Raw genomic sequence first — 25,853 nt, 5'->3', positions numbered from 1 at the left:
TTCCTGGATATGTTCAGATTTTTGCGCGACTGCTTTCTGAAGATTTGAGATTCCAGCTCCGATCCGGACCTGACAGTCTGGGCTAAAAGCCACCGCGATACTGAAACTAAATCTGCGTAATTTTCTTGCCAGGAAATGGATTCGCTCGTATGAATTACGTCGCTTGCAAATTGCAACATGTAATATTTGATTACAGTGAAAGAATACTCGGGTTTATGATGGCTCAGGTTAAAGGCCTTCCGCTTTAGTAGCTAGGAAGCTTGATAACATGACACGTGATGAGCAAAGATCGACGTTTATTTCAAGAGCACGTAATGCAAAATCATTTGGAGAAAAGCTTTCAGAATGTTGGTTTTGCATGGCGTGTGTGCTTGTTGTACTGTAGGCGCTGGACGTATGTTGCATCACTCGTTTAAAGACTAGCTTGCATCTTTTTAAAACTAAAGAAATGTATTTAATTGTGCAACTTCCAAGGGCTTTGTGGATGTGGGCGGAACAGCGCAGTCAGTACGGGAGTGTCCCAACAAGGGCGGCGCGGGGCACCAACCTCGCGTGCTTTCCTGCAAGCCTGGACCTGTTTGCTTGTCTAAGTATGAATTTGTCTGCATGTAATGTCAAGCGTACAATGGGCTTTTAAAAAAAGACTACCAAACCCAAGGCTGGTAACGTGGGAGCTGTAAGGAGGACTTAGTGGTTGTGGTTTAGACCAGGGGCAGCACTAATAAACCTGCCTTTTAATGTGTAGCTCTGGGAAGATTTTGATGCCGGAGAGTTGATTCATCCAAGTCTGGGAAAATGATCTCACCCTCCCGCTGTCCGGCTTTCTTAAAGAAACAGCCCACACATTTCAAATCAAAACAAGAGCCCCCTCCCTCTTGGGCTGGAGAATGATCTCGCACTTCAGTAGTGCTGGAATGTTGCAGAGAGGGCAAAAAAAACCAAACCAATCAAGCGTCCACCTTTCTTCCCTGTTCTGGAAACAGTTTAATGTGACACGTTGATGAGTTGGAACATTCAACGCGTACTTCTATTCCATCACTTCCTGCGTAGACAACCCGGGGGGGGGGGGTAGCTGATGATCAAAATTAATACATAAAAATGTTCGTGTTCTTCTTCAGGACATGCATCACACTGATAAATTGCTATGTGCTAACGTTTCAGACATGAGTTCGTGATTTATTAATGCGATCGTTTGAAACGTCTATGCTTTGATTTACTGTGTAATTGTGTAATTGCCTTTAGTATTCGACATCTTTTCTGCTCCTGTCGTAGCACGTTCGCCCGTGCAGCTCACTCTCTAACGGTTCAGTTGTGTTGCGTGTTTTCATGGTTAAACTGCAATTATTCCAGGACCCCGAACGAACATCCCGATAAATGCATTAGAGGATGTCTTGCTAAGTCACGCCTTTTGACACCCGGGACTCCGTCGAGACTTACTGGTGCTCGGCCCGCGGACGCTGGACTGTCCCGACGAGGACAGAGACGCGGTGACTAACGCAGCTATGATGTCCTGGCGACTGCCTTTGTCCGCCTGTTCAAGCGAAAAGGAAAACAGTCCCTTTCATCTGTTGACGACGAAGTCCGCTGGCGGAGATTTGGATTAGCAAAGCGAAACGGACAGCGACCACGCCGTTGGGAAGCCGGAGCCTCGAGCCGCGTGAACGATTGAAAGGGTGCCGTTTGTTTCAATTTGACAACGCGTGTGTTGTAAAGACTCCGGACGACGCGATGGGACAGTGGAGATAAGTCTGTGCTTTACCATGCGAACCCTTCGCTACATCTCCGGTGATTAGGGTAACCCTAAGACGCTCAGATCTTTGGACGGTTATCACGTCTGACAGGCGGCGAATGTTAACGGGTTACACGTATAGTGTGATTTGCCGCGACAGGAAGCCTACAACTCCGCGTTAATTCGCCGTCGATCTTAAGACACAAATGAACAGGCTGTAGTTTTGTCAGAATGCCCGTCCAGGCCTACCGTTCACTATTTGCATAGATCAACTGTCTCTTAACAGCGACTTTATTTGAATAGAATTTCTAACTGTAAATATTTGCCAACGCATTTGCTGTGGTTTTAGTTTGTATTCATTTTTGCCCCACGGACACGGAGGGTGTGCTATAAGATGGAGGCTTGACTGTCCTCTCGCCGCTGCCGTGCTGCCCGGTAACGAGATCGCGCCTCCGCCGATAGCACCTCCGCGTCCCCGGCGCGTGAGGCACTACGGGAGCGACGACTCGCACTGCGCGAGATCACGGACACGGCAGAGCGTTTGGTCTTAAGCTTCGGCGAGTACGTCTGCATACGGAGCGGAGCAACAACAAGAAAAAGAAAACAAACAAACAAACAAAAAAAAAACCCCTCGTAGGCCCACTGCCCGAGTGGGTGCGATAACGATATGGGTGACTAAGGCTCTGTGTGTGTGTGTGGTTTGTCCCGCAGGAGCCTGATAAATCTCCGTGTGCTCTTTTACGGAGACATCCGGAATCGATGGTCCACTGCGGCGTCGCGTGGCAATGCGCGCGGTTGACACCGAATACGGATCTGTCACGAACCTCATCCGTTAAACCGGGGAGTTTGGTGACCGGCTCCCTTATTTGGTTATGTTGCAATCCGCAGCGTGCGTTGCGGAGTCTTAGCGTATATACCGGCACAGTCGGGAGTCGTATCGTGCCTTTATTGACTCGCGTATTTTCCACAACATGGCAGATCAGACCAACATCCAGTCGTCCGCGTCGAAAAGCATCAGGCCGTTTAGGTCCAGTGAGGAGTACCTGTACGCTATGAAGGAGGACCTAGCCGAATGGCTGAACGCCCTCTACGATCTAGACATCACGGCTGACACCTTTATGGAGAGCCTGGAGACCGGATGCGCGCTCTGCAGGCACGCCAACAACGTGAACCGCGCCGCGCACGACTTCCAGAGAAGCTGTCCGGACGCTGCGAAGTCCCTTCGGATGCCGGGCAAAGACGTTGTCTTCCAGTCGCGCAATGTTGTGCCCGGCTCGTTCTTGGCACGCGACAACGTGTCCAATTTCATCAGCTGGTGTCGGCAGGAGCTGTGGATCAAAGATGTCCTGATGTTCGAGACCAACGACCTGGTGGAACGGTGCAACGAAAAGAACTTGGTTCTGTGTCTACTGGAGGTCGCGCGTCGGGGCTCCAAGTTTGGCATGCTCGCCCCCATGTTGATACAGCTCGAAGAGGAGATCGAGGAGGAGATCCGGGACGAGGAAAGCCAGTCCGAGAGCTTGCGCGAGCACAGCCCACCGAGCAGAACGTTTGGCCGTCAGAAGAGCACCGGCGACTCCGACTCGGAGCTCGTCGAGAGCTGGCAGCAGCAGAAAAGGGTTCTGTGCGATATGCGCAACCTGGACGAACTGGTGAGTGTGTTCTTTCACTTAATAGGGGGTTTGTATGTCTCTGTGTATGTCCAAGCCAAGTGACCAACGTTACACATTGTTGAGACTTGATAGGTGTTACCAGATAAATTTCACTGCTCTGGCGCTGGAATGGTCCCAACACATTTAATCATGAGGTTAGTCAAAGTTAGTCAAATTTTGAGGTTGTTTTGTAGCTGTGCATGTGGATCGCTCCAGTTCCTTTTTTTAGAATCACTGGTTTTAGTAACAGTGTTACACACAGCCGGTCCAGGACAACAGTCACTGGTTTTAGTAACAGTGTTACACACAGCCGGTCCAGGACAACAGTCACTGGTTTTAGTAACAGTGTTACACACAGCCGGTCCAGGACAACAGTCACTGGTTTTAGTAACAGTGTTACACACAGCCAGTCCAGGACAGCAGTCACTGGTTTTAGTAACAGTGTTACACACAGCCGGTCCAGGACAACAGTCACTGGTTTTAGTAACAGTGTTACACACAGCCGGTCCAGGACAGCAGTCACTGGTTTTAGTAACAGTGTTACACACAGCCGGTCCAGGACAGCAGTCACTGAATTTAGTAACAGTGTTACACACAGCCGGTCCAGGACAACAGTCACTTGTTTTAGTAACAGTGTTACACACAGCCGGTCCAGGACAGCAGTCACTGGTTTTAGTAACAGTGTTACACACAGCCGGTCCAGAACAGCATTCACTGGTTTTAGTAACAGTGTTACACACAGCCGGTCCAGGACAACAGTCACTGGTTTTAGTAACAGTGTTACACACAGCCGGTCCAGGACAGCAGTCACTGGTTTTAGTAACAGTGTTACACACAGCCGGTCTAGGACAACAGTCACTGGTTTTAGTAATAGCGTTACACACCTGGTCCAGCACAATTGTCACTGCCACAGTGTCTCCTCCAGTTGTCCAGTTACCTCTGTTACTGCAGTTGGAGTTCTTATGAATGTAACTTACATAAACCTGAGTGCAATGCCAAACAGTTTAGACACTATTTTACAGTGGTAACAGTTCAGTATGATCTCTTTGTAACTAATACTGGGGTGTATGAAGGTGTATTTGTGTGTGTTAGTCTAAGTGGGTGTGGAAGTGACTGTGTGAGCATGTATATGCATATTTAACTGTGTATGGGAGCAGGTGTATGTGTGTGTGTGTGTGTGTGTGTGTGTGTGTGTGTGTGTGTGTGTGTGTGTGTGTGTGTGTGTGTGCGCGCGCGCGCGCGTGTGTGCGGGGGATGGGGAGGGGCTCACCAGCTAGAACAGGTAGAGATGAGTGCTCGCTGCTCATACCGCCAGGGGCATGGGTTTGATTACCAGGAACTCACTTACTGGCATAGTGCTGTGGTCCTGATCCCAGGTCAGTGCTGTCTCCACTCTCAGATGCTTTGTTAATATGAGGATGGCAGTAACAACTTAATTCCTTCTTTCTGTGCAGACTGTAAACACGGATTAATCAGTTTGATCAGTGGGGGTCCTTGACACTGTCATGTTTGTCTTGCCATAACATGCCTCCTCCAACCCTACTCCTGAAGATCCCTAGAGAACTTAGTTACAGCAACAGCTCCTGTAGATCTGCTATCCTGTAGAATTTAGCACTAACCCTCATCAATAGGTGAATCTTATTATTATCTTCAGAAATTTACTGCATAAAGTGTCACCACTGAGTTACTATAGAGCTGACAGACATTGAACCATTTGACAAAATTTCATGGACTGTAGCAGAGTTACTGTTGTACTGAGGTGGATCTCTGAGTTAGTTTATGACACTGTTGTACTGAGGTTCTGACATTGGTCGGTAACAATAAGCCTGATTTTGGCTGTGTATATGTGATGGGCAAAGGTAGCTAGCTGCGTGAAGAGTCTGGACCTGGGCTGATAGGGGTAGAGGGTTAAAATGAGGATTAAGATTTAAAGTGAGGTTTAAGGTGAGGATTAAGGTTTAAGGTGAGGATTAAAGTTTAAAGTGAGGTTTATGGTAAGGATTAAGGTGAGGATTAAGGTTTAAAGTGAGGTTTAAGGTGAGGATTAAGGTTTAAAGTGAGGTTTAAGGTGAGGATTAAGGTTTAAGGTGAGGTTCAAGGTGAGGATTAAGGTTTAAAGTGATGTTTACGGTGCGAATCACAGCTGTTAAATGAATTTATGTGACTTTTAAACACATCTTTGTGGCGTACGTTATATTTGTCTGTTTTTAAAACATTTATTTTTAGATTCCTAAAGAGTTTCCTGGCATGTATCTGGTCCTGTTCTGGGATCAGTATGTCTGTGGGTTGTTGTATTATAAGTAATGACAGCACTGCGTGCATAATATAGTTCTTCATTTTATTACCTTAATTGGATAAAACTGTAAATTAGCAGCAGCTAAGAGAGCAATTAACTTCAATTAACTTTATAGAAAAAAGTGAATGAAGGTGAAATCTCCAAAGGTCCTGTTAGTTTATTAATAGTTCCATCTATTCCTATTTCCACAACACTATCTTAATGGATCTGTCATAGTTAATTTTCGTTGTGCGTTTACTGATTGGCTGCATGCACCATGCAGAAGCCGTTCGGTCCCGCCTCCATGTCCCGCCTCTGTGTCTCTTAAGCCCAATTTCTTGAAGAGAAGGGCGGTGTGTACGAAACAGATGGCATCTCCTCACACGTGAGCGTCCATAGTTGTAGATCCAGGTGGAATTGTTTCCTGAGAATGCAGGATTTGCAGCCTGAGACCCATGGTAACGTATCCAGCTGCTGCTGTTAGCTCCGCCCACCACTGAGACCCCGCCTCCAGACTCCCAGCAGCTGGAACCAGGGCTCTTTGGGTGGGTGCAAAGGAGATAGTCAGTCTCCTCTCTCCCTTTGCTGGAATAAGCAATGTACCTTCTCAGAGCCAAGATTCTCCATCCTATGTGGCATCCTGTATAGCAGGTTGAGGGGCCTCACAGGACGGGCGATAATAAACGTCAACATAAAGCCAATTTGAGTCGCTTCACTTCAGGTTGGTAACGTGAACGTAGCCTAAGAGTTTTGTGTTACTGTGTAGACGTGAGAGGAGTAGCCTGTGTGACCCACCCCAACAGGGACACGCCCAGCCTGGCTGTGTGTCTGCATAGTGTGACATGGGTTGTGGCCATCGTGCCCATGGTCTTGTGTGGTTGGTTATTGATTGAATTGCTAGTTGGTGCAGCACTGTATCTGAATGGCCACGTAATGTCATAAAGCACAATTGTGTGCCTCTTCTTTGGGCATTTTTATTGCATGATTTTTTAAAAAATGTGTTGCTCTCTCTCTCTTTCTCTCTCTCCCTCCCTCCCTCTCTCTCTCTCTCTCTCTCTCTCTCTCTCTCTCTCTCCCTCCCTCTCTGTCTCTCTCTCTCCCTTTCTCTGTCTCTCTCTCTCTCCCTCCCTCTCTCTCTCACTCTCTCTCCCTCTCTCTCTCTCCCTCTCTCTCTCTCCCTCCCTCTCTGCCTCTCTCTCCCTTTCTCTGTCTCTCTCTCTCCCTTTCTCTGTCTCTCTCTCTCTCTCCCTCCCTCTCTCTCTCTCTCTCCCTCCCTCTCTCTCTCCCTCCCTCTCTCTTTCACTCTCTCTCTCCTTCCCTCTCTCCCTCCCTTTCTCCCTTACTCTCTGTCATTACCTGCTCCTGCTTGTCTAATTACTGAGTTTGTTATATTGACAGAAAAAAAGAACACTCTGCACTGTCTTAGACAATCAGATACACACGCAGAAATCACACATCTACGAGTGCGCACACACACACACACACACACACACACACACACACACACACACACACACACACACACACACACACACACACAGCATAAATACACACACATCACTGCACAGCAAAATTCTTTTTTTTGCTTCCCAAGCTACAACTCGGGAACCTTACATTTTACTCTGAATTTGAATCTGTTTTTAAAGTTTTCTTTCACATATGATTTCTAAGTTTGTAAATTTGTAAATATTTATTAATAAATAAGGCTGGTATTACATTGTGTACAAACGTACACAATGTGATTTAGTGTGATTTAGACTTGTTTTATTCATTTCGGTCACAGAATTTGGATTTAAATCTCAAACTTTGTATTCCCCCAACAGTGTCGTTCAGCTCGGTACTGCTCTGCCATTGAAGGGGTTAAAGGTTTTTTTTCTTTCATGTTTGGAGCTCCTGTTTCTCTTTACAGTCTGTGCTGGAATCGCTGCAGCCACCACATTAAATATTAAACCTTTTAATGGACCTTAAGGGGGACTGATCTGAGATCATCCGTGTGGCTTACCATGGCCACAGGTCTGGGTCTAAGGAGGTAAACCGGATCTTGGTGCTGAGATCTGGATGATGCTGTGGAGGAGGAGGTGAGATGCTGGACACAGTGAGACAGTGAGCACAGGTGCAGCTGTAGGAGCCAGAGACAGATGCATGGAGACTCCTGGGATTCCTGATCCTCCTGAGTGTGGAAGGTTGATCAGCCTGCGATCATATCCATTTATGCAAGAGTATTATGTAGCGCGCACACACACACACACACACACACACACACAAACATATATATATATATATATATATATATATATATATATATATATATATATATATATATATATATATATATATATATACATACACAGAAGCTTAGTTATGGGAGATGAGGAACCTGTGTGCGTGTGTGTGTGTGTGTGTGATACTCTTTTTTTTACAGTGAGCTGATATAAATAGCCAGATGTTAGTCACACATGGGATTTTGTACTGCTTGACAGACACACACACACACACACACACACATCTCCACCGAGCCCCTTAGTAACGCTCACCTGATATAACCTGTACGTTTTGAATGCAAAACTTCTCCCGCATAAAAGAGTCTTTGAAAACCCCATGCGGTTCCTGGTTAGTTATTTCCCTGAGTGTCATCTCTGGTTAGTTGTTTCTGGGCTCCTCTGGTGCTTACCTATTGCAGATACACACGACTGTCCCTGTAGAGCCAAACCAGTGTGAGCACCTCAGCTGCTCAGATGATGCACTGCTGTACTCCTGTTTCTGCAGCCAATGAGGAACAACACACCAGAAACACAGCACCATAATCAAAACCATAAAGCACTCTCTCTCTCACTCTCTCTCTCTCTCTCTCTCTCTCTCTCTCTCACTCTCTCACACACACACGCGCGCGCGTGCGTGCACACAAACAGGAAAACTGCACAAAGCTCTTCCAAAACATTGTATAGAATGACGCGTAGCAGTTAGTCCTTGTTCTCCGTATGTGTGCATACACTGTCTAAAGTTTGGAGGCAAAGTGTTTAGTGTGGTGTGTTGTGTGTGGAGGCACAGTGTTTAATGTGTGGTATGTTGTGTTTGGAGGCACAGTGTTTAGTGTGTGGTGTGTAGTGTGCGGTGTTTGGAGGCATAGTGTGTAGTGTGTTGTGTTTGGAGGCAGTGTTTAGTGTGTGGTGTGTAGTCTGCGGTGTTGGAGGCACAGTATTTAGTGTGTGGTGTAGTGTGTTTGGAGGCGTAGTGTGCGGTGTTTGGAGGCACAGTGTTTAGTGTGCGGTGTTTGGAGGCACGTGTTTAGTTTGTGGTGTGTAGTGTATTGTGTTTGGAGGCATGATGTTTAGTGTGTGTTGTTTGGGGCGTGGTGTTTAGTGTGTGTTGTTTGGGGCATGGTTTTGCAGGTTTTGAGCTGTGGTGTTTGGGCACATCGTCGTTTTGGAGAACTGTGTTTGGTGTTGCTTGTGTTTGGCTAAGCAGCTTTTAACAGAATGACCTACATAATATTGTCATACCCAGATAAAGCTCTTCTCTTTAGGACACACACACTCATGCCTGTACAGACATGCACACACACAAACACACAAGCATTCTTCACTACACTGCCACGTGGCAAGTACAAATATTCAGACACATTTACAATAACCAGTAAATATGGCATCAGGCATGTCAGGCTCTCTCTCTCCCTCTCCCAGAGGGCTGGACTCTCGGCCTCTGCTTGAGTGAGTGTGTGTGTGTATAATCCAACACAGAGAGAGACACACACTCGCACAATATCCCCAACTCCCATTTCTTCTGCTCTCCACTCGCTGTCACCCCTCCACTTCATCTCACACACACACACACACACACACACACATAATCAAACTCAAACACACACACATATAATCAAACTGTAGCTTCTTTGTTGTCTGATGCACATCATCTTCACCCTGATCATCACCATCCGGTGTGTGTGTGTGTGTGTGTGTGTGTGTGTGTGTGTTTGTGTGTGTAAGCAGCCCTGCCCTTCCAGTAATGATCTTACTGCGCGCACACACACACAAGGGTCTTACTTTACGACACACACAGCCTGCGGAAAGATCTCTGATTCATGAAATACGGGGGCATGCCAGCACATAGAATCGAATAAGAGAGAGAAAGGCAGGAAGATGGAGAGAGAGACAAATGGAGAGAGGGGCAGACGGAAAAAGAAGGTAGGAGTGAGAGAGACAGGGTGAGAGAGACAGGGTGAGAGAGACAGCATGAGAGAGACGGGTAGAGGCGGTTTATGAGAGAGTGGGAGTGGCAAAAGCATTTCTGAGCAGTGAAGGTTACTGAAGGACAAAGACCCCCTTCCCTGTTTATTATCTAAAACAAAAGGAACCTGCTTGTACTGACATATATATATATATATATATATATATATATATATATATATATATATATATATATATATAGAGAGAGAGAGAGAGAGAGAGAGAGAGAGAGAGAGAGAGTGTGTATATATGTATTGTCATATCATTTTACATTTTCATTTATTTTTCCTGTTCACAAGCATCAGGCTCTTTCACTTGAAAAAAAACTAACATTTCATTGAGACACAGACAGACAGAGAGAGAGAGAGAGAGCGAAAGGAAGGAGGTGTGTATGAAAGGGAGGTGCCTCTAATAAACACACACTACACTCTACTAGCCTGGACTCTAATAAACACACACTACACTCTACTAGCCTGGACTCTAATAAACACACACTACGCTCTACTAGCCTGGACTCTAATAAACACACACTACGCTCTACTAGCCTGGACTCTAATAAACACACACTACACTCTACTAGCCTGGACTCTAATAAACACACACTACGCTCTACTAGCCTGGACTCTAATAAACACACACTACACTCTACTAGCCTGGACTCTAATAAACACACACTACGCTCTACTAGCCTGGACTCTAATAAACACACACTACGCTCTACTAGCCTGGACTCTAATAAACACACACTACACTCTACTAGCCTGGACTCTAATAAACACACACTACACTCTACTAGCCTGGACTCTAATAAACACACACTACACTCTACTAGCCTGGACTCTAATAAACACACACTACACTCTACTAGCCTGGACTCTAATAAACACACACTACACTCTACTAGCCTGGATGTTTGGTGAAATAAGCATTAATGGTATGTGTGTGTGTGTGTGTGTGTGTGTGTTATTCATATAATTTTAGTGAAGTGTCTCTCAGTATCAGACTTTATTTGGCATAATCAGATCAGACTGTCAGATTTTCTCCTTCTCTCTCTCTCTCTCTCTCTCTCTCTCTCTCTCTCTCTCTCTCTCTCTCTCTCACACACACACACACACACAAAGACACATGTTTTCAATCTCACATTTATCACCATTTTCAGTGAAACTAAAAACAAACTCTGTGGTCTCACAGAGTTTTTGTGACTCTGCAGGTGTGTTTATCTCTTATCAATAGTCCTTCTCCAGCCTCAGACATCTTCTGTAGTGCGGAATGTTTCTGATGGTTTGGCAGGTCATCATACTTTATAAAGTTCATGTAATAACAATACAGATGATTGACAAAGCTCTTAGCTATCATGTCCAATCCTAAATGCTACACTTGCAGTGGATCAATTTTGCCTATTGAATTAATTATGACATAACTATTAGATATAGTTCACTGTATATGTTTACTTTCGATGTGACATCAGTAATAGACAAATGATACTGTAGGTTTACATTAGATATGCAGGTTTACATTAAATACATAATTATATCAATTAGAGATTTATATTACATATATAGATTTATAGTAGATATACATATATAAAGTACATCAGTTTGAGAAGGTTACGCTAACTCACAGGAGGGAAGTTTGATTGGTGGACTTCTGGGACGTAAAGATGAAAGTTCAACTTCCCTCAAGAGTTTGGATCTTGTGTAAACAATGCAGTTCGAAACAGCTCTGACCCAGGCCATGGACTCATAAAGCCTCTTAAAGGAGGAGAGCTGATTTAGGATCAGGATCATGCTCTTTTCTAGATTTGTACCTCTACGTTGAAGCTGATCTAGGACCTTCTCGAGACTGTCTCTGTTGGGCTAATCCCAGCAGCAGAGCCACACGCTGAGATGCTTTGGTGTGTCGTGTAATGACTGAACTATCGTATTATGACCGAATCGTTATATAATGACCGAACTGTCGTGTGATGACTCAGCTGTTCTGTAATAACTGAACTGACCTGTAATGACTGAAATGTTGTGTAATAACTGAACTGACCTGTAATGACTGAAATGTTGTGTAATGACTGAACTGACCTGTAATGACTGAACTGATGTGTTTGCAAAGCCTTTGACATGTTAGGGAACACTGATCCTGGCGCGTTAACCTAGACACTCTGAACATTTTCTAAACTTCCTGACTTTTGTAGGCAGTTTTTAGGTTATACATTTGACTTTGTTTTATGCTGAAATATTAAAAGTTGATTTTTTTAGGTTGCACTATGGGATGGGAGGCTACAGTTATGATTTAGACATGTTCCAACTCCCTGAGCCATGATAATAGCTTTAAAGTGATAAGGGCATATTTTGTGTAATATTAGAACAAGCCGGGCAGTTCACATATTTCCACATTTAAAGCTGAAGCACATAAAGTGTTTTTCCAGTGTTCCTCTTTCTCTTAAATCAAACGTTTTATGGACTTTAATCAGCTCTAATGTAGAAGTGATAAAAAAAAGTGAAGTGCAGCGTTGGGAGAAAGATGGCAGATGTGCTGGTATTACTGGCTGTACTGGACTGTTGGGCAGGATGTACCACAGCGCTGTTTCACTCGGGCTGCGGGAACAAAGCACGTCTAAGGGCAGGGGGAGTGTGAGTGCCCACCCGCACAGCCAGGGCACACTCACAGAGCCGCACTCGGAGGGCACGATGTTCAGTCGGAATGCTGTGTCCAGTTCCGATCGTTCCCGCTTCGTCAATCCCTGCATGCCCACATGCCACGTGCTCAGCGTCATTCATTTCATTATGACTTCAATCACCTACTGCATCCGGTTTGTCCTGTTGATCCAGATGCGTACGTGTGTGTGTGTGTGTGTGTGTCTGTGTGTGTGTGTGTGTGTGTGTGAATCTGTGTCAATATGTGTGTGTTAACTCTTAGCCCACAGGGTATGTTTGTTTTATTTAGATGTGGTAAAAGTTATCCATTTGTCTGTGTGTGTGTGTGTGTGAGAGAGAGAGAGAGAGAGAAAGAGAGAGAGAGAGAGAGAGAGAGAGAGGGAGACTGTGGACAAGTGTCAAGTTGAGTTTATCTTGTGAAAAAATATTTAGTGACATTATATCCTATGAATGTGTGAGTATGTGTGAGGCTGTGTACATATATAACAGTGTGTGTGTTTGTGTGTGTGTGTGTGTGTGTGTGTGTTCTTGCATACTCATCCTTTTAGGTGTGCTGGCAAAACATTCACCTGCCTTCTTACACATCAGCTTTTGTTTACACACCTTCATTTCACACCCCCAGTCAAAGGCCACGCTAACCCTGCCCATGTGATGGGTACAGCCTTTATCTTGAGAGTTTTTGCTGTAGTCAGTATGATCTGTGAGTGACTGTATGACTGTAGGCAGTATGACCTGTGAGCACCTCTTGAGTCAGGTGTTAGTGGGAGGTGTTGATCTTGACACGGCTTAGTGTAAACGGCACTCACCTCTCCCCCATTGGAGGTGGAATAATGGCCACTAGGTGCCAGATTCCCCTTCAGCCTAACTCTAACCCCTAAGCCCTAACACTAGCGGTCATTTAAAACCAGCTTTTAGGTGTGGCAGCAGGATCTGATCCACATATCTGACTGTACCTTAATAATTAAAAATATGGAACATGTTTAGCTAAAGTGTTATAGGAAAGAACTGAATAAAAGCAAAGCTTGTAAGACGGCAGCTGTAGTTCATTTCTTTAGAAGAAAAGCAGTGAAGTTCATGTTGGTGTGCGTTTATAAACAGACCTTCGTATGCCTTACATACGCATCACAGCAGAAGATTATCCACATGTCACGCCCTTATCTGGAAACGATCCCGTACCCCTCAAACAAGCCAGCATGTTTCGCTTATCTCACCAGGAAGGACTTCTCTCCTCCCCATCTCCTTTCTCCCATGGGCCTGGACAGGAGGTGTCCTGTAACACTGACCTAAGATCAGACCCTCCCCCCTTAATTATCGGCGTACCCGCCACACTACCTGGGAAGAGGCTGATCTCAGAGCACTGTGAAATGGCCCCAGCAGCAGTGTTACGCCAGTGACCCAGACATAGCTGCTATCTTTACAGATCTTCCATTTCCTTTAGTGCGAGGCTGCGTCCAGGAGACCCACAGGCCGGCAGGACCCATTACGCCGCCGACAGACAGCCAGAAACAGGCACGGAGGACAGATAAGAGGGAAAGGGAGAGAGAGAGAGAGAGAGAGAGAGAAAAAGAGAACGAGAGTTACAATAACTGTTTAGACACATTTACAGTAAATATGGCATCAGACACGTTCATGTCGGCCTCTCTCTCTCCCTCTCCCCCAGGGCTGGACTCTCAGCCTCTGCTTGACTGTCTCGACCCTGTGAGTGTGTGTGTGTGTGTGTGTGTGTGTGTTATTTAACACAGAGAGAGATGGATGAGAGAAGTGGGAGGTGAGTGGTATTATATGAAGAGTCAAACGCAGTGGGGTTTGTTAACGGTGGGGTGGGGCTCACTAATAGTGAAATGTGGGGAAGGATTTGCCTCAGACAACATGCTTTCCATACATTTATCAGTGGCACATATATCACAGCCAGCTCCTGTCTGGTCCTCACTATTGGAATATATTCCCCAACCCCACTTATTGTCTCTCTCTCTCTCTCTCTCTCTCTCTCTCTCTCTGGATATTTCTGATTCTCTGGGTGAGCAGTCAGCCATCACATGACCCCACAGTTATAACCGTCCCTTCTGCATTAGATATTTTTAAATAAAGGCTGAAAACCAACCCACTCCGTTTGAAAACCGACCCGTTTAGCGTTCGGTCAGAGGGAGGGAGACAGAGAGAGAGAGAAAGGGAGGAAGAGGAAGAGAGGGATGAGCAAGAGAGGGAAGGAGGGAGAGAGAGAAAAGGAGAGCGACGGATGAGAGCTCGGCTTTTAAAAAAAGAAGCTGTAGCAGCCTGTTGCCACGGAGATGTTACCACGGAGATGTTCCCACTAGGTCACTGGCTGTTGGCTCTCCACACAGACGTCCAACTTAAACGCACACATGGGAAGTGAAAAACCAGTTCAGTGATATTCACAGGGTGTGGGAGGTCTTGGTCCCTTTAAAGAACCCAGACTACTTCCTGTTGTAGGGAAATTACCGCAGTAGGCAGTGCATCTGTGTCTGTATGTGTGTGTATGTGTGTGTGCGTGTGTATACGTGTGCGCATGTGTGTGTGTATTTAAGTGTGACTTAAATGGCTATTAAGCAGAACTAATTATAGAACTTCCTAACTTCACCAACATAGTCCTTCAGCCTTAGCAGTAATGTGGAAAGAACACACACACACACACACACACACACACACACACACACGCTCCCACATGTGCACTCCTCTCTGGTCTCTGTATTAGGTATATTCTCTAAACATTGCTCTCAGCTGGACCCTATGAGAAGAACCCCAGGCTGTACAGCTTCGGCCTTTAAACGATGTTTTTAACTGTGAACAAAGTTTCTAATTGTAAATCTGCTGCCACTGTTTTGCTTGTTTGTTTGTATACACATCATGCCACAGCAAAGCTGCGAGTGAAGTGAGCTCAGCCATCTCTGTGTGTGCTGACCTCTCCATCGAATCCTTCTCGCAAGCAGCAGCGCGTTTGTCCTGGCGATCGCCGCTGGCCTTTCCCAGGATGCTCTTAGCGACCGCACCTGAGTTTGCGCCGCTGAGTCCCGGCAGCCCCTGCGTGTGTGTAGCCTCCGTACCCTCAGTGCAGACCGCGTAGCTGCTACTGGCCAGTGTGGTGACTGAACTCCTTACAGCCTGTGAATGTGTGGCTGTAACCGACGATTCCTATGGATGTCTAATTGTGTTTCAGCTATAGCTTCTTTATGTTGCACTCTCTTAGTCTCGCGTTCTCTTTCTTCCACTTTCTGTCTCTTCCTCTCTCGCTCTCTCTTAGTCTGTCTGTCTTTCCCTCTACCAGCAGCTGTTGGTTGCCTTTGACTGAGAGAACATCCCAAAATAACAGTAAAGCAAACAGCTGCTCCATCTGGAATAATGAGAAGGAGAAGAAAGAGTGAACGGGGGGGGGGGGGGTGAGAGATGGAGAGAGAGAGGGGGAGAGAGGGAGTGGGAAAGAGAGAGTGTTAGTGTGAGAAAGAGAGAGCAAGACAGAGAGAGAGAGGGAGAGGGATAGAGAGAGGGAAGAACAGAGAGAGGGATAGAGACAGAGAGTGTGAGAGTTAGAGAGAGAGGGATAGAGAGAGAGAGTGAGAGTTAGAGAGAGAGGGATAGAGACAGAGAGTGTGAGAGTTAGAGAGAGAGGGATAGAGAGAGGGATAGAGACAGAGTGTGAGAGTTAGAGAGAGAGGGATAGAGAGAGGGATAGAGACAGAGAGTGTGAGAGTTAGAGAGAGAGAGAGGGATAGAGACAGAGAGTGTGAGAGTTAGAGAGAGAGAGTGAGAGTTAGAGGGAGAGAGGGATAGAGACAGAGAGTGTGAGAGTTAGAGAGAGAGAGGGATAGAAAGAGAGAGTGTGAGAGTTAGAGAGAGAGGGATAGAGAGAGAGAGTGAGAGTTAGGGAAGAACAGAGAGAGGGATAGAGACAGAGAGTGTGAGAGTTAGAGAGAGAGGGATCGAGAGAGGGATAGAGACAGAGAGTGTGAGAGTTAGAGAGGGATAGAGACAGAGTGTGAGAGTTAGAGAGAGAGAGGGATAGAGAGAGAGAGTGAGAGTTAGAGGGAGAGAGGGATAGAGACAGAGAGTGTGAGAGTTAGAGAGAGAGAGGGATAGAGAGAGAGAGTGTGAGAGTTAGAGAGAGAGGGATAGAGAGAGAGAGTGAGAGTTAGAGAGGGAAGAACAGAGAGAGGGATAGAGAGAGAGAAAGGGAGGGACAGAGAGAGCAATAGATAGATAGTTTATGGTGACCATTTCTGAGGTTTCTTTTCGTTCCAGAATGCATTGAGTGAAACCTGCTTTCTCCTCTGGCAACATCACGTTTACACTTTCCTTTGTGCACACATCCACACTATAGTCCACGTCACATGGGTCTGTGTGTGTGTGTGTGTGAGAGAGAGCGAGAGAGAGAGAGAGAGAGAGAGAGAGAGAGAGAGAGAGAGAGAGAGAGAGAGAGAGAGAGACAGAGAGTTCTCCAGGGACTACACTGTTTCTGAGATGTGATGTAATAGTGTGGATCCGTGTGTGTGTGTGTGTGCTTAGAGCATTCACAGGTAGACAGGGGTAGTCTGAGACATTTACACAGTAGTTACTGTTCTCTCTCACACACACACACACACACACTGTTATAGATAAGATGTTTATGACTCAGCATTCTCTTGTATAAAACCTGAACTCAATTTTGAATGTTGCTGAAATGCTTTGGATATATTGATTGGTGTGTGTGTGTGTGTGTGTGTGTGTGTGTGTGTGTGTGTGTGAGAGAGGAAGAGTGTTGATGAAAATATGATTCATCAACTACATGCAATGGTACCAGAATAAGTAGCTATTACATCTTGTCTCCCAGAATGTTAAAAATGTTCATTTGTTTTTGTGTGCCTCTGTGTGTGTGTGTGTGTGTGTGTGTGTGTAGGTGCGTGAGATCCTCGGCCAGTGTTCGTGCCCGGCGCAGTTCCCCATGACAAAGGTCTCGGAGGGAAAGTACAAAGTGGGTGACTCCAGTGCTCTCATCTTCATCAGGGTACGACCTTTCATCTTTAACCTCCTTTGTAAACACTGAACCTCTGTGCTGTGATATGTCCATATCACAGGGAGAGAGTCACACACACACGCGCTGTTTGATTCAATCAGATGTTGATGACAGATTACTGAAGGTTGATTGTTTACATTTGATTGTGATGGAGCCAATCAAAATCAGACCAGTGTGAGATCTCCAGCTGAAGGCCTGAACTTAGACCTTCACATCGATTCTCACCACCTGGTTTCATACCCTTCAGAGCAGGAAGGCAGTTACCCACATACGTCACTGTCCACGGTATTCTGGCTGGTTTATAGAGCAGGTCCTTGGAATAATAAGCCATTCTGAGCTCTGAATAGTGTTTCCAGACACTGATAATACACAGTGTGTTATTGTGCTGTATCTAAACTCCACCACACCCATTCACTCAAACCTGAAAACAAAAATAGAGACTCATGTCATTTCCTCTGCTGGTCTTATCCCAGAGTGCGCGTATGTATGTGTGTGTGTGTGTGTGTGTGTGTGTGTGTGTGTGTGTGTGTGTGTGTGTGTGTGTGTGTGTGTGTGTGTGTGTGTGTGTGTGTGTGTGTGTGTGTGTGTGTGTATGTATGTAGTCTCCATGTGTGATCATGGTGCCAGCGCACTGCCAGGGCCTTCTCACTATGGCAACGGCACAGAGTTGCTGATCATGTGATCACCTCCACCCAACATGTACACAGTAGGGCTGAAAGATGGCACACCACACACACACACGCACACCACACACATACGTGCACACACACATGCACAGCAAACATGCACTAACACACACCACAAACACACTCTCAAACTCACACTCACACTAATTCTCACGTACCATATCCACACTGACACACAACACCCAGAATCAGTGTGTGTGGGTGTATGTGTGTGTAAAAAATCATGTGGAAAAAATAGCATGAATGACTAAATGAAAGAATTACATACTGAAGTTCTTTTAATTTTTAATGTTAATTTTTAATAAATAAAAGGCACTTTACATGCTGTGGTCTGTATGTGTTTCTGGCATCTAACATTATCTACTAAGGCTCTGATGTGTGATTTGTGTGGATCATTGTAAATGGCGTGTGTGTAACGGTGTATTTGTTTCTTCCCAGGTGTTGCGCACACACGTGATGGTGCGTGTGGGCGGAGGCTGGGACACCCTCGAGCATTACCTCGACAAACACGACCCCTGCCGCTGCAATGCCTTTGGTGAGATCACTTCCTGTTCTTCAGTCATCATGTCCTGTCCTGTTTTCATTGCGTGTGCTGTGTCTCTTAGCAGTTCTCACCTTGAATTTTTTTTGTCGTGGTTAACACTGATGCATGACATATGTGTACTAGTTCCTCATTCGATTCTCGGTGCTAAACCTGATTCCCCAGAATCTGTCCACTCTTACTAAAGTTCCTAGGAACTCAGAAAGGTCATGACGGTGTCAGAGTTTACACACTCCTACTTACTTCCAGGACCATAGTGTGAGGAAGTTAAAATAAACAGCAACCAAACACTGACGTCCACGTCAAAACCAGCAGGCAGACACTGTCTGTGTACAGTCACACGTCATACAGCCATACTGAACCCCATCCCCTGCACTCAACACTGCTCTCACACTCATCACCCAGTCAACTCATCACAACTCATCACCTGAGAAGCTCTGTGCGGCCTGGAAGCGGTGTGTTGGTGTGATGCTATTACCCAGTGATGAGTGAGGGGATTATTACACAGTTTTGAAATGAGTTTGGATAAATATTGTTTACATGCTGTATAAATTAAAGAGGTGTGTGTGTATGTTTGTGTGTGTGTGTGTTCTCTCCACAGCCCACCGGTTCCAGCAGACTAGGTCCAGTGATCGAACTCCTCACAGTAAGAGCTCCAGTGCGCACTCCTCCCGCTCCGCCAGCCCTGGACCTTACTGGCGTTCCGAGACCATGGCCCCCTACAAAGGCTCTGAGCGGCGTTCCCTCGAGCCTTCGGCACCCTCCTCTTCCTCCAGGCCAGGCCGGGCACCGCATGGCCCTGTGTCCGGAGACGGGGAGGCCAACGTGACGAAGAGTGCCGGGGCTCTTCTGCCAAGACGTCCGCGAGACCGATCTGAACCGCGGCACTTCAACGCCATCAAGTGAGTTAGAGTGAAAGGGACAGGTGAACCAGGACATGTGTGAAAGTGTGAGAGTGTGTGTGTGTGTTGTTGTGTTCTCTCACTGACCTAGTTACTAAAACACCCCTGATAATACATACACACACACACACACTCACAAACATGCACATAGAGGGAAGCAACAGAGTGCAGCAAGCAGATTTCACTAATCCCGGGTGACAGTGGTCGTCTGCCAGGTGCCCCCTGCTGGCAGACACAGGGTATTACACTGCCTAGTGTCTCCAGCAGAGTTCAGAAGCAGGAGGGACTCCATCACTTCCAAGGTATACTCTTGCCAACGCAGTGATGGAAAAGTCCAGTGATCAGATTAAATGATGCACAGAGAAGCCATGAAAAACTGGACTGCATGCTGTTTACACTTAGCTCTCCAAACAGCACTCTGCCCTTATAGTAAAGAGTAGCGTTAGCGCTGACATTTGCCGATAAGGTGGAGGTGTGTTTGTGTTAGTCACACACGGGCTCATATCTGTCTCATGTCAGCATACCTCTGTTGTCTAGTGCACAGTGAGTCATTAACAGAAGTTGACGGTTAGCCATTTCTTCCACGTGAGTCAGGTTAATCTGGTCGAAACGTCCTTGCAGTGCACATTAATCCTCACGTGGACATTCCTTCTCACATGTGACCGAGGTGGGATTACATCAGATCAGACTAATCTCACACATTGACCAAACAGATCAGTAGTAGTTTAATCTGGGGTAGCGGTCAACATGGGTCTTCTCAGTAAAATACCATGCACACATGTTTCATTATCCTAAAGTAATCTTGGTGTGGCCTAAGTTTTGGGTGTGTGTGTGGTTACCTGTACGTGTGGGAGTGCATTTGTGCATGTGTGTATAGGTATAATTATTATAATAAAATAATTATTGTGCCTTATTTATTTCATTTATGCACCAGTATGTCGTGTGTGACATCACTGTGTTATTCTCGCTGGGTTGCTGATCGACGATGGTCTTGTCTGTGTGACTGAGTGTGTGTGTGCTCTCAGATAACTTCACCCATCAAGTGAGCACCCTTGTGTCTCGGAAGAACTGTTACTGTGTGTGTGTGTGTGTGTGTGTGTGTGTGTGTGTGTGTGTAAGAGAGGGAGAGAGATACTCTGCAAGTATATTAACCACTAACTCTCTCTATCCTGTGATAGTCAGTGAGTGTTGTGCTGTGAACATTCCAGCAATCAAAAACGTTTTCCTACGATCATTCCAGGAATCAGAGAACATTTTCCTCTGATCCATCTAGGAATGGGAGAGCATTTTCCTCTGATCAGTCTCAGAATGGGAGAGCATTTTCCTTCTTAGCTTGGCTAAGATTCTGTCCGCACTGTTCAGCACACATTGCTCAGTTAATCTCATTGGAAGGATAAGTGTGATTTCATCAGGACAATGACTATTATCATGGTCTGTTGTTACTAATCACTCTTTCTCTCTCGCTCTTGCTCTCTCAGGAATAAAGACTCTTTGTTGCCGTTGACTCGTCGACTCTCTGGGGACAGTGACTCCTCCACAGCCTCCTCTAAAGGTGGAGGAGTCGGACCAGCCGGAGGTGGAGGTCGTTTCTCTCTGGGAGCTCGGCGGTCTAATGGAGAGGAGGTGATCCTCCTGGTCAACCGGAAAGCGGGCAAGCACGTCATCGAGCGTCCAGGAGAGGTGACCGCCCTGAGCCCCCCTCCCGGCCGGGCCCGCAGCGTCTCCAGAGAACGCCCAGGACCTCCTGCCTCTAGGCCAGGCGTGCTGACCCCTAGCCCACCCCAGGGCTTTGTGGAGAGGCCCCGCTCTGCCCAGGGTCCCGAGAGGGGCCGGACTCCGGCGCTGGACGGGCCACGGAGGCTCCAAGGTCCCCGCTCCCTCAGTCAGGGCAAAATGCCCTTGCGAGGGCGTGCGAGCGAGGCTGGTACAGGCTCCCCTCACCACAGAGACGCCCCACCGTCGGCGCCAGACCGCCGGGACGACCAGAGGCCAAAGCAGGCCGTGCCCGGCTCACCCAGGCTGGGCACTGCCATCTCCAGACGACAGGTAGCCTCGTCTGCCTCCAGCTCTCCCATCAAAGGCGGCTCCGCTGGTAGCCCCACCAAGAAGGGTGTGGTCACTCCCCGTCCCCCTGCCCCTCGATCACCCTCTGGGGGCAGTCGGAGGCTGCTGCCCCCCATATCACAGCCAGGGCGGCGCTCTCCACACTCCTCACCCAGATCGCACCACCACCCGCCGCGGTCCCCACACACCACCCATAGCCCCAGATCCACGGGAAGGGCACAGAGAGGGTGGGTTCAGCAGCTCCACCACCCCCAGGAGGACGTGGGACTGGGGTTCGGGTTCCAGTCCCTGCCAACCCTGGACACCCAGCGGGAGATGGAGCTGTACCGCAGCTTCGAGGCGGAGTTCCTGGCCAACACGCAGCAAGGCCAGGCGGGAACGGGAAGGATGAAACTTCCCGTCTCCCAGCAGGGCTTCGGGGCTCTGGGCACACCTGCATCAGGTGACCCCAATGTGACAGATTCAGCATACTCTTCCTCCAACTCCTCCTCCTCCTCTGTGAATGTGGGAGGGAGAGTGCGTGCGCTGCCCGAGTTACGGGAGTCGAAGCGGGTTGACACGCGCTCCTGCGCTTTGGAGGACCCCCCTGCCCTTCTGCACAGCCAAACCAGGTCCGGACTTCCCAACGGCAGCCTCTCGGAGCAGGAATGCTGGCCGGCTCCTGGGACTCTCCAGAAACTCCCCGCCATCTCCAGCACCAGGGAGGAGGGTGAGCCCTTGCGACAGCAGAACGCAGAGCTGCCCTGGGACACTCCTCAGCAGGTCCTCGTGGGTCATGGGGGGCCCCACACAGCGGAACTGCTCATGGATGACCAGCAAGAGCAGCTGACCTGGGGCGGAGTGGCAGGCGACGTCCCTGCGGAGGCACGGCCCCCGCACGCCCCCTGCCAGCACGCTAACCCCAGCCATGAGCTACCACTCACGGAGGCCTCCTCCTCCCCACCTCCTCCAGATGACCCCTCCTGCAGCAACTCCTCCAGCGAGAGCTCCTCTATGTGTCTGAGCGCCAGCGAGGGCTCCTGTACCCCACCACGCCCCCAAAGCAATGACGTCGCCGTCCTCCTCCGCGCCAAGAGGGGGCAGAAGAAGGCGGACAGGGTGCCTTCCATCTACAAGCTCAAACTGCGGCCGCGGGCGCGGCCTCGCAAGGACAACAGGCCAGAGAACAGTCCCTCGCGCATTCCGACACCCGTCAACTACCGAGAGCTGCAGCAGCTGCCTGCCGACCTCTCGCCTCTGCACACGCCCCCGCGGTCCCCGCGCGCCCGCGCACACCACGCCTCCCACAAAGTCCTGCACCAGGCCTTGGCTGATCTCATCCACGCCCAGCAGAGGGCGCCCAGCGCAGCATCCAGAGAGCGCTGCTTCTCTCCGGAGCCAGGCCTGGAAACAGACGCCTGGATGTAACAGAGGGTGAGGATGCTCATGGTCAACGATGAAGGCGGGTAGCTCGCTGATATGGGTCACGGACGTGTCACAACAGGTTATAAACAAAGCATGATAATGCTGATGATGACGACGATTAGTGATTAGTGATGATTAGAAGATGCTACCTTACCGATAGCGTACCTTACTGATCGTGCAGCACCAAAGCAGGATGTTGTCACTGAGAAGAGCAGTGCATTATGGGTGACACACGTCTGATCGCTGTCCTTTGCACAGGAAGAAAGGGGACGGACGTCAGCCGTATTAGAGGAAACGAAGGCTGGAAGCGGCACGTGTGAGATAGCGCCTGGCTAATGCTAACATGGGACAGTGAGGCCGGACCGCACGCGGGATATTCTGTGTTTTGCGTGACTGTTTTCTTGAACATGTAGGAGGATTAATCAGAATTGGCAGAACGCTTCCCCTGATGAACATGACAGATTTCTCCTGATGTATCCGAGCCACGACACTCAAAACGTCCTGGAAACGGACATATTTAAAAAAAACAAAAAAACTAAAAGTATTATGGGTTACCAAAGGACATCATTCAGATTAGTATGTCATTCAGATCAAGGTTCTTATTGCTGAATATTTTTCGCTGGATATGCCTCCAACAAGTGTGTCGTGAAACCTTTGCTGTGTGACCTCTGACCTCTGGCTGCTTGGGCGGAGCTATTGTAAATGTGTGCCGTGCATGCAGCTGAGGCTCTCTGAGGAGGAAGTGAGGGCAGTAATGTCATAGTTCTCAACGCTAAGCCCCGCCTTCCTCCAGAGAACAAAGGCTGGGATGTGATGCGTCACTGCCAGGGGTCTCACACACACACACACACACACACACACACACACACACACACACACACACACACACCTGACTACAGAACAGACAATTACAGCCTTTCTCATGGAAGTGAGAGAGTGTGAGCAACTCCGCTTTTGGTGATCATTGTGAGTCAGTCTGGATTACTTCCTGAGGTCGGCGACCCATGCTAGGCACAGCTGGGGGTCTCCTGACATACAGGGCACCATGCGTGATTCCTGACCAGTGGTCAGCAAAGCCCCAAAGCCCCTGCTGTTGAAACATCTCTGAGTCCTGTAATGTCACTAGACTTCTCTGTTTTTATATTTGGTTTCTAGATGATTATTAATATAACATTAAGTTTTATAATTTGCTTTTGGGGTTTTTTTTTATCAAATAATTATTATTTTATAATTCTTCTTATTCTTTTTTGTACTGGTGATATTAATGATGCATGAGGTAGGAAGCAGATATTACAGGACTGATCGCACATCCTGCCCCGTTACTGGACTGTCTACGCCCCCCTGCACCCCCTACAGCATTACAGGACTGAGACCCCCCCTCACATAGGAATGTAAACATTGTAAACATGTAGCTGGTTACCTGGCAGTTGTAAACAGGAGGAGGGGTTTCTCGGCCTCATACAGCTGGCTTCTGCTCAGGGTTGGATCACATTATTCTTGTTATTATTATTATTATAATTGTGCCTGTTCTCCAGGTGACCATATGAAATAATCCCCTAATGCTGGTCTGTGTTTTTAACCTTCTCATTCCCAGGCTGGCTTGACTGCACACGCTTGACCCTGCATGTTGTCCTGTTAAGACTGTGTGGGGTAATCATGTTTAGCACACAGGACCCACCCCATGTCCCTGTGCTGGGGGGCATTCTTAGCCCCTTCCGTCATCCAAGTGCTGAAGTCAGTCACCTGTATGATGTCACCACTTGGGGGAGGGGCTAAATTAAAAAGCTGTAGATAAATATAATCTATTTAAGTTCTGGATCAATGAAATAAGATATATGTAATATAGGTGTATATGTTTATTGTTTAAATGTGGGGTTGTGTTGTGTATGTGATATTAATCAAATCTTCAGTTTAATGTACAGAATTCCTGCTGTTACCTTAGCTATGCAATACTGCTCTCTGAACTGCTGCCATGACAACTCTTTTTGCCTTAAAGCAGGAATACTATAGTGTGTGTGTGTGTGTGTGTGTGTGTGTGTGTGTGTGTGTCCTGTTACAACACTACAGTAATATCATACTACATCAGCTTCCAGTGTTACTTTGAAGCGTAACACCCCTGGACTTCAGCCAGTCACTTGACTTCTTTAACACACAGAATGTTAAACACTTTGGATGCCACAAATATAATAATGAAAATGTCATGCAACCAGTTTCTCCCAGCTCAGCCAACAATCAATATCACTACATTTCCCAGTATCCTCTTCACTTAATTCACCTGTTCCCTATTATCATGCTTATTTAAACTCGCCTGTTTTTGTTTCTATCACTGTGAAGTATTGCCACTATTCTAGTGTGTACTGAGTGTTTTTTTTTTTTTTTTTTTTTTTTTTTTTTTTTTTTTTTTTGTTGTTTTTTTATCTTTGCCTGTGTCATGCTTTTTGGATTTGTTTGCCTGGTTGCATTTCTCTCTGTGGATATTGGATTTTTTGACTGGCTCTCTCTCTGGTGTTTTGGATTCCCCCTCTAACTACGTTCTCTGCATAAATAAACTTCTTCCCTTTATCCGCGAGCATCTTACCTCTTCTAAACATCGCAAAAACGTTCTCAAGGGCAGTGAAATCATAGTTGATGTGCGTTGTAAAATTAGTCGACACTACTGCATGTAACTTGATTTTATGTCATCAGCGCTACGCTTAGCTAATAGTTCTGAGACCTGAACACTTC

At 47.1% G+C, this 25,853-nt stretch overlaps 1 protein-coding gene across 1 annotated transcript; it reads left to right on the top strand.

The window, feature by feature from the left end:
• Positions 1–374: 374 nt before the first annotated feature.
• On the top strand, positions 375–25,494 carry gas2l1 (growth arrest-specific 2 like 1). The gene is made up of 5 exons (XM_027006297.2): positions 375–3,381; positions 17,416–17,523; positions 18,657–18,753; positions 19,361–19,661; positions 21,140–25,494. Exons 1-5 carry the CDS (start codon positions 2,701–2,703, stop codon positions 23,130–23,132), a joined length of 3,180 nt encoding a protein of 1,059 aa, XP_026862098.2. The 5' UTR covers positions 375–2,700; the 3' UTR covers positions 23,133–25,494.
• Positions 25,495–25,853: the final 359 nt, after the last annotated feature.

Source organism: Electrophorus electricus, chromosome 9 (assembly GCF_013358815.1).
Source record: "Electrophorus electricus isolate fEleEle1 chromosome 9, fEleEle1.pri, whole genome shotgun sequence".
Classification (NCBI taxonomy): Eukaryota; Metazoa; Chordata; class Actinopteri; order Gymnotiformes; family Gymnotidae; genus Electrophorus; species Electrophorus electricus.
The sequence above is the reverse complement of the archived record's forward strand: the minus strand, read 5'-3'. Positions and strand labels throughout refer to the sequence as shown.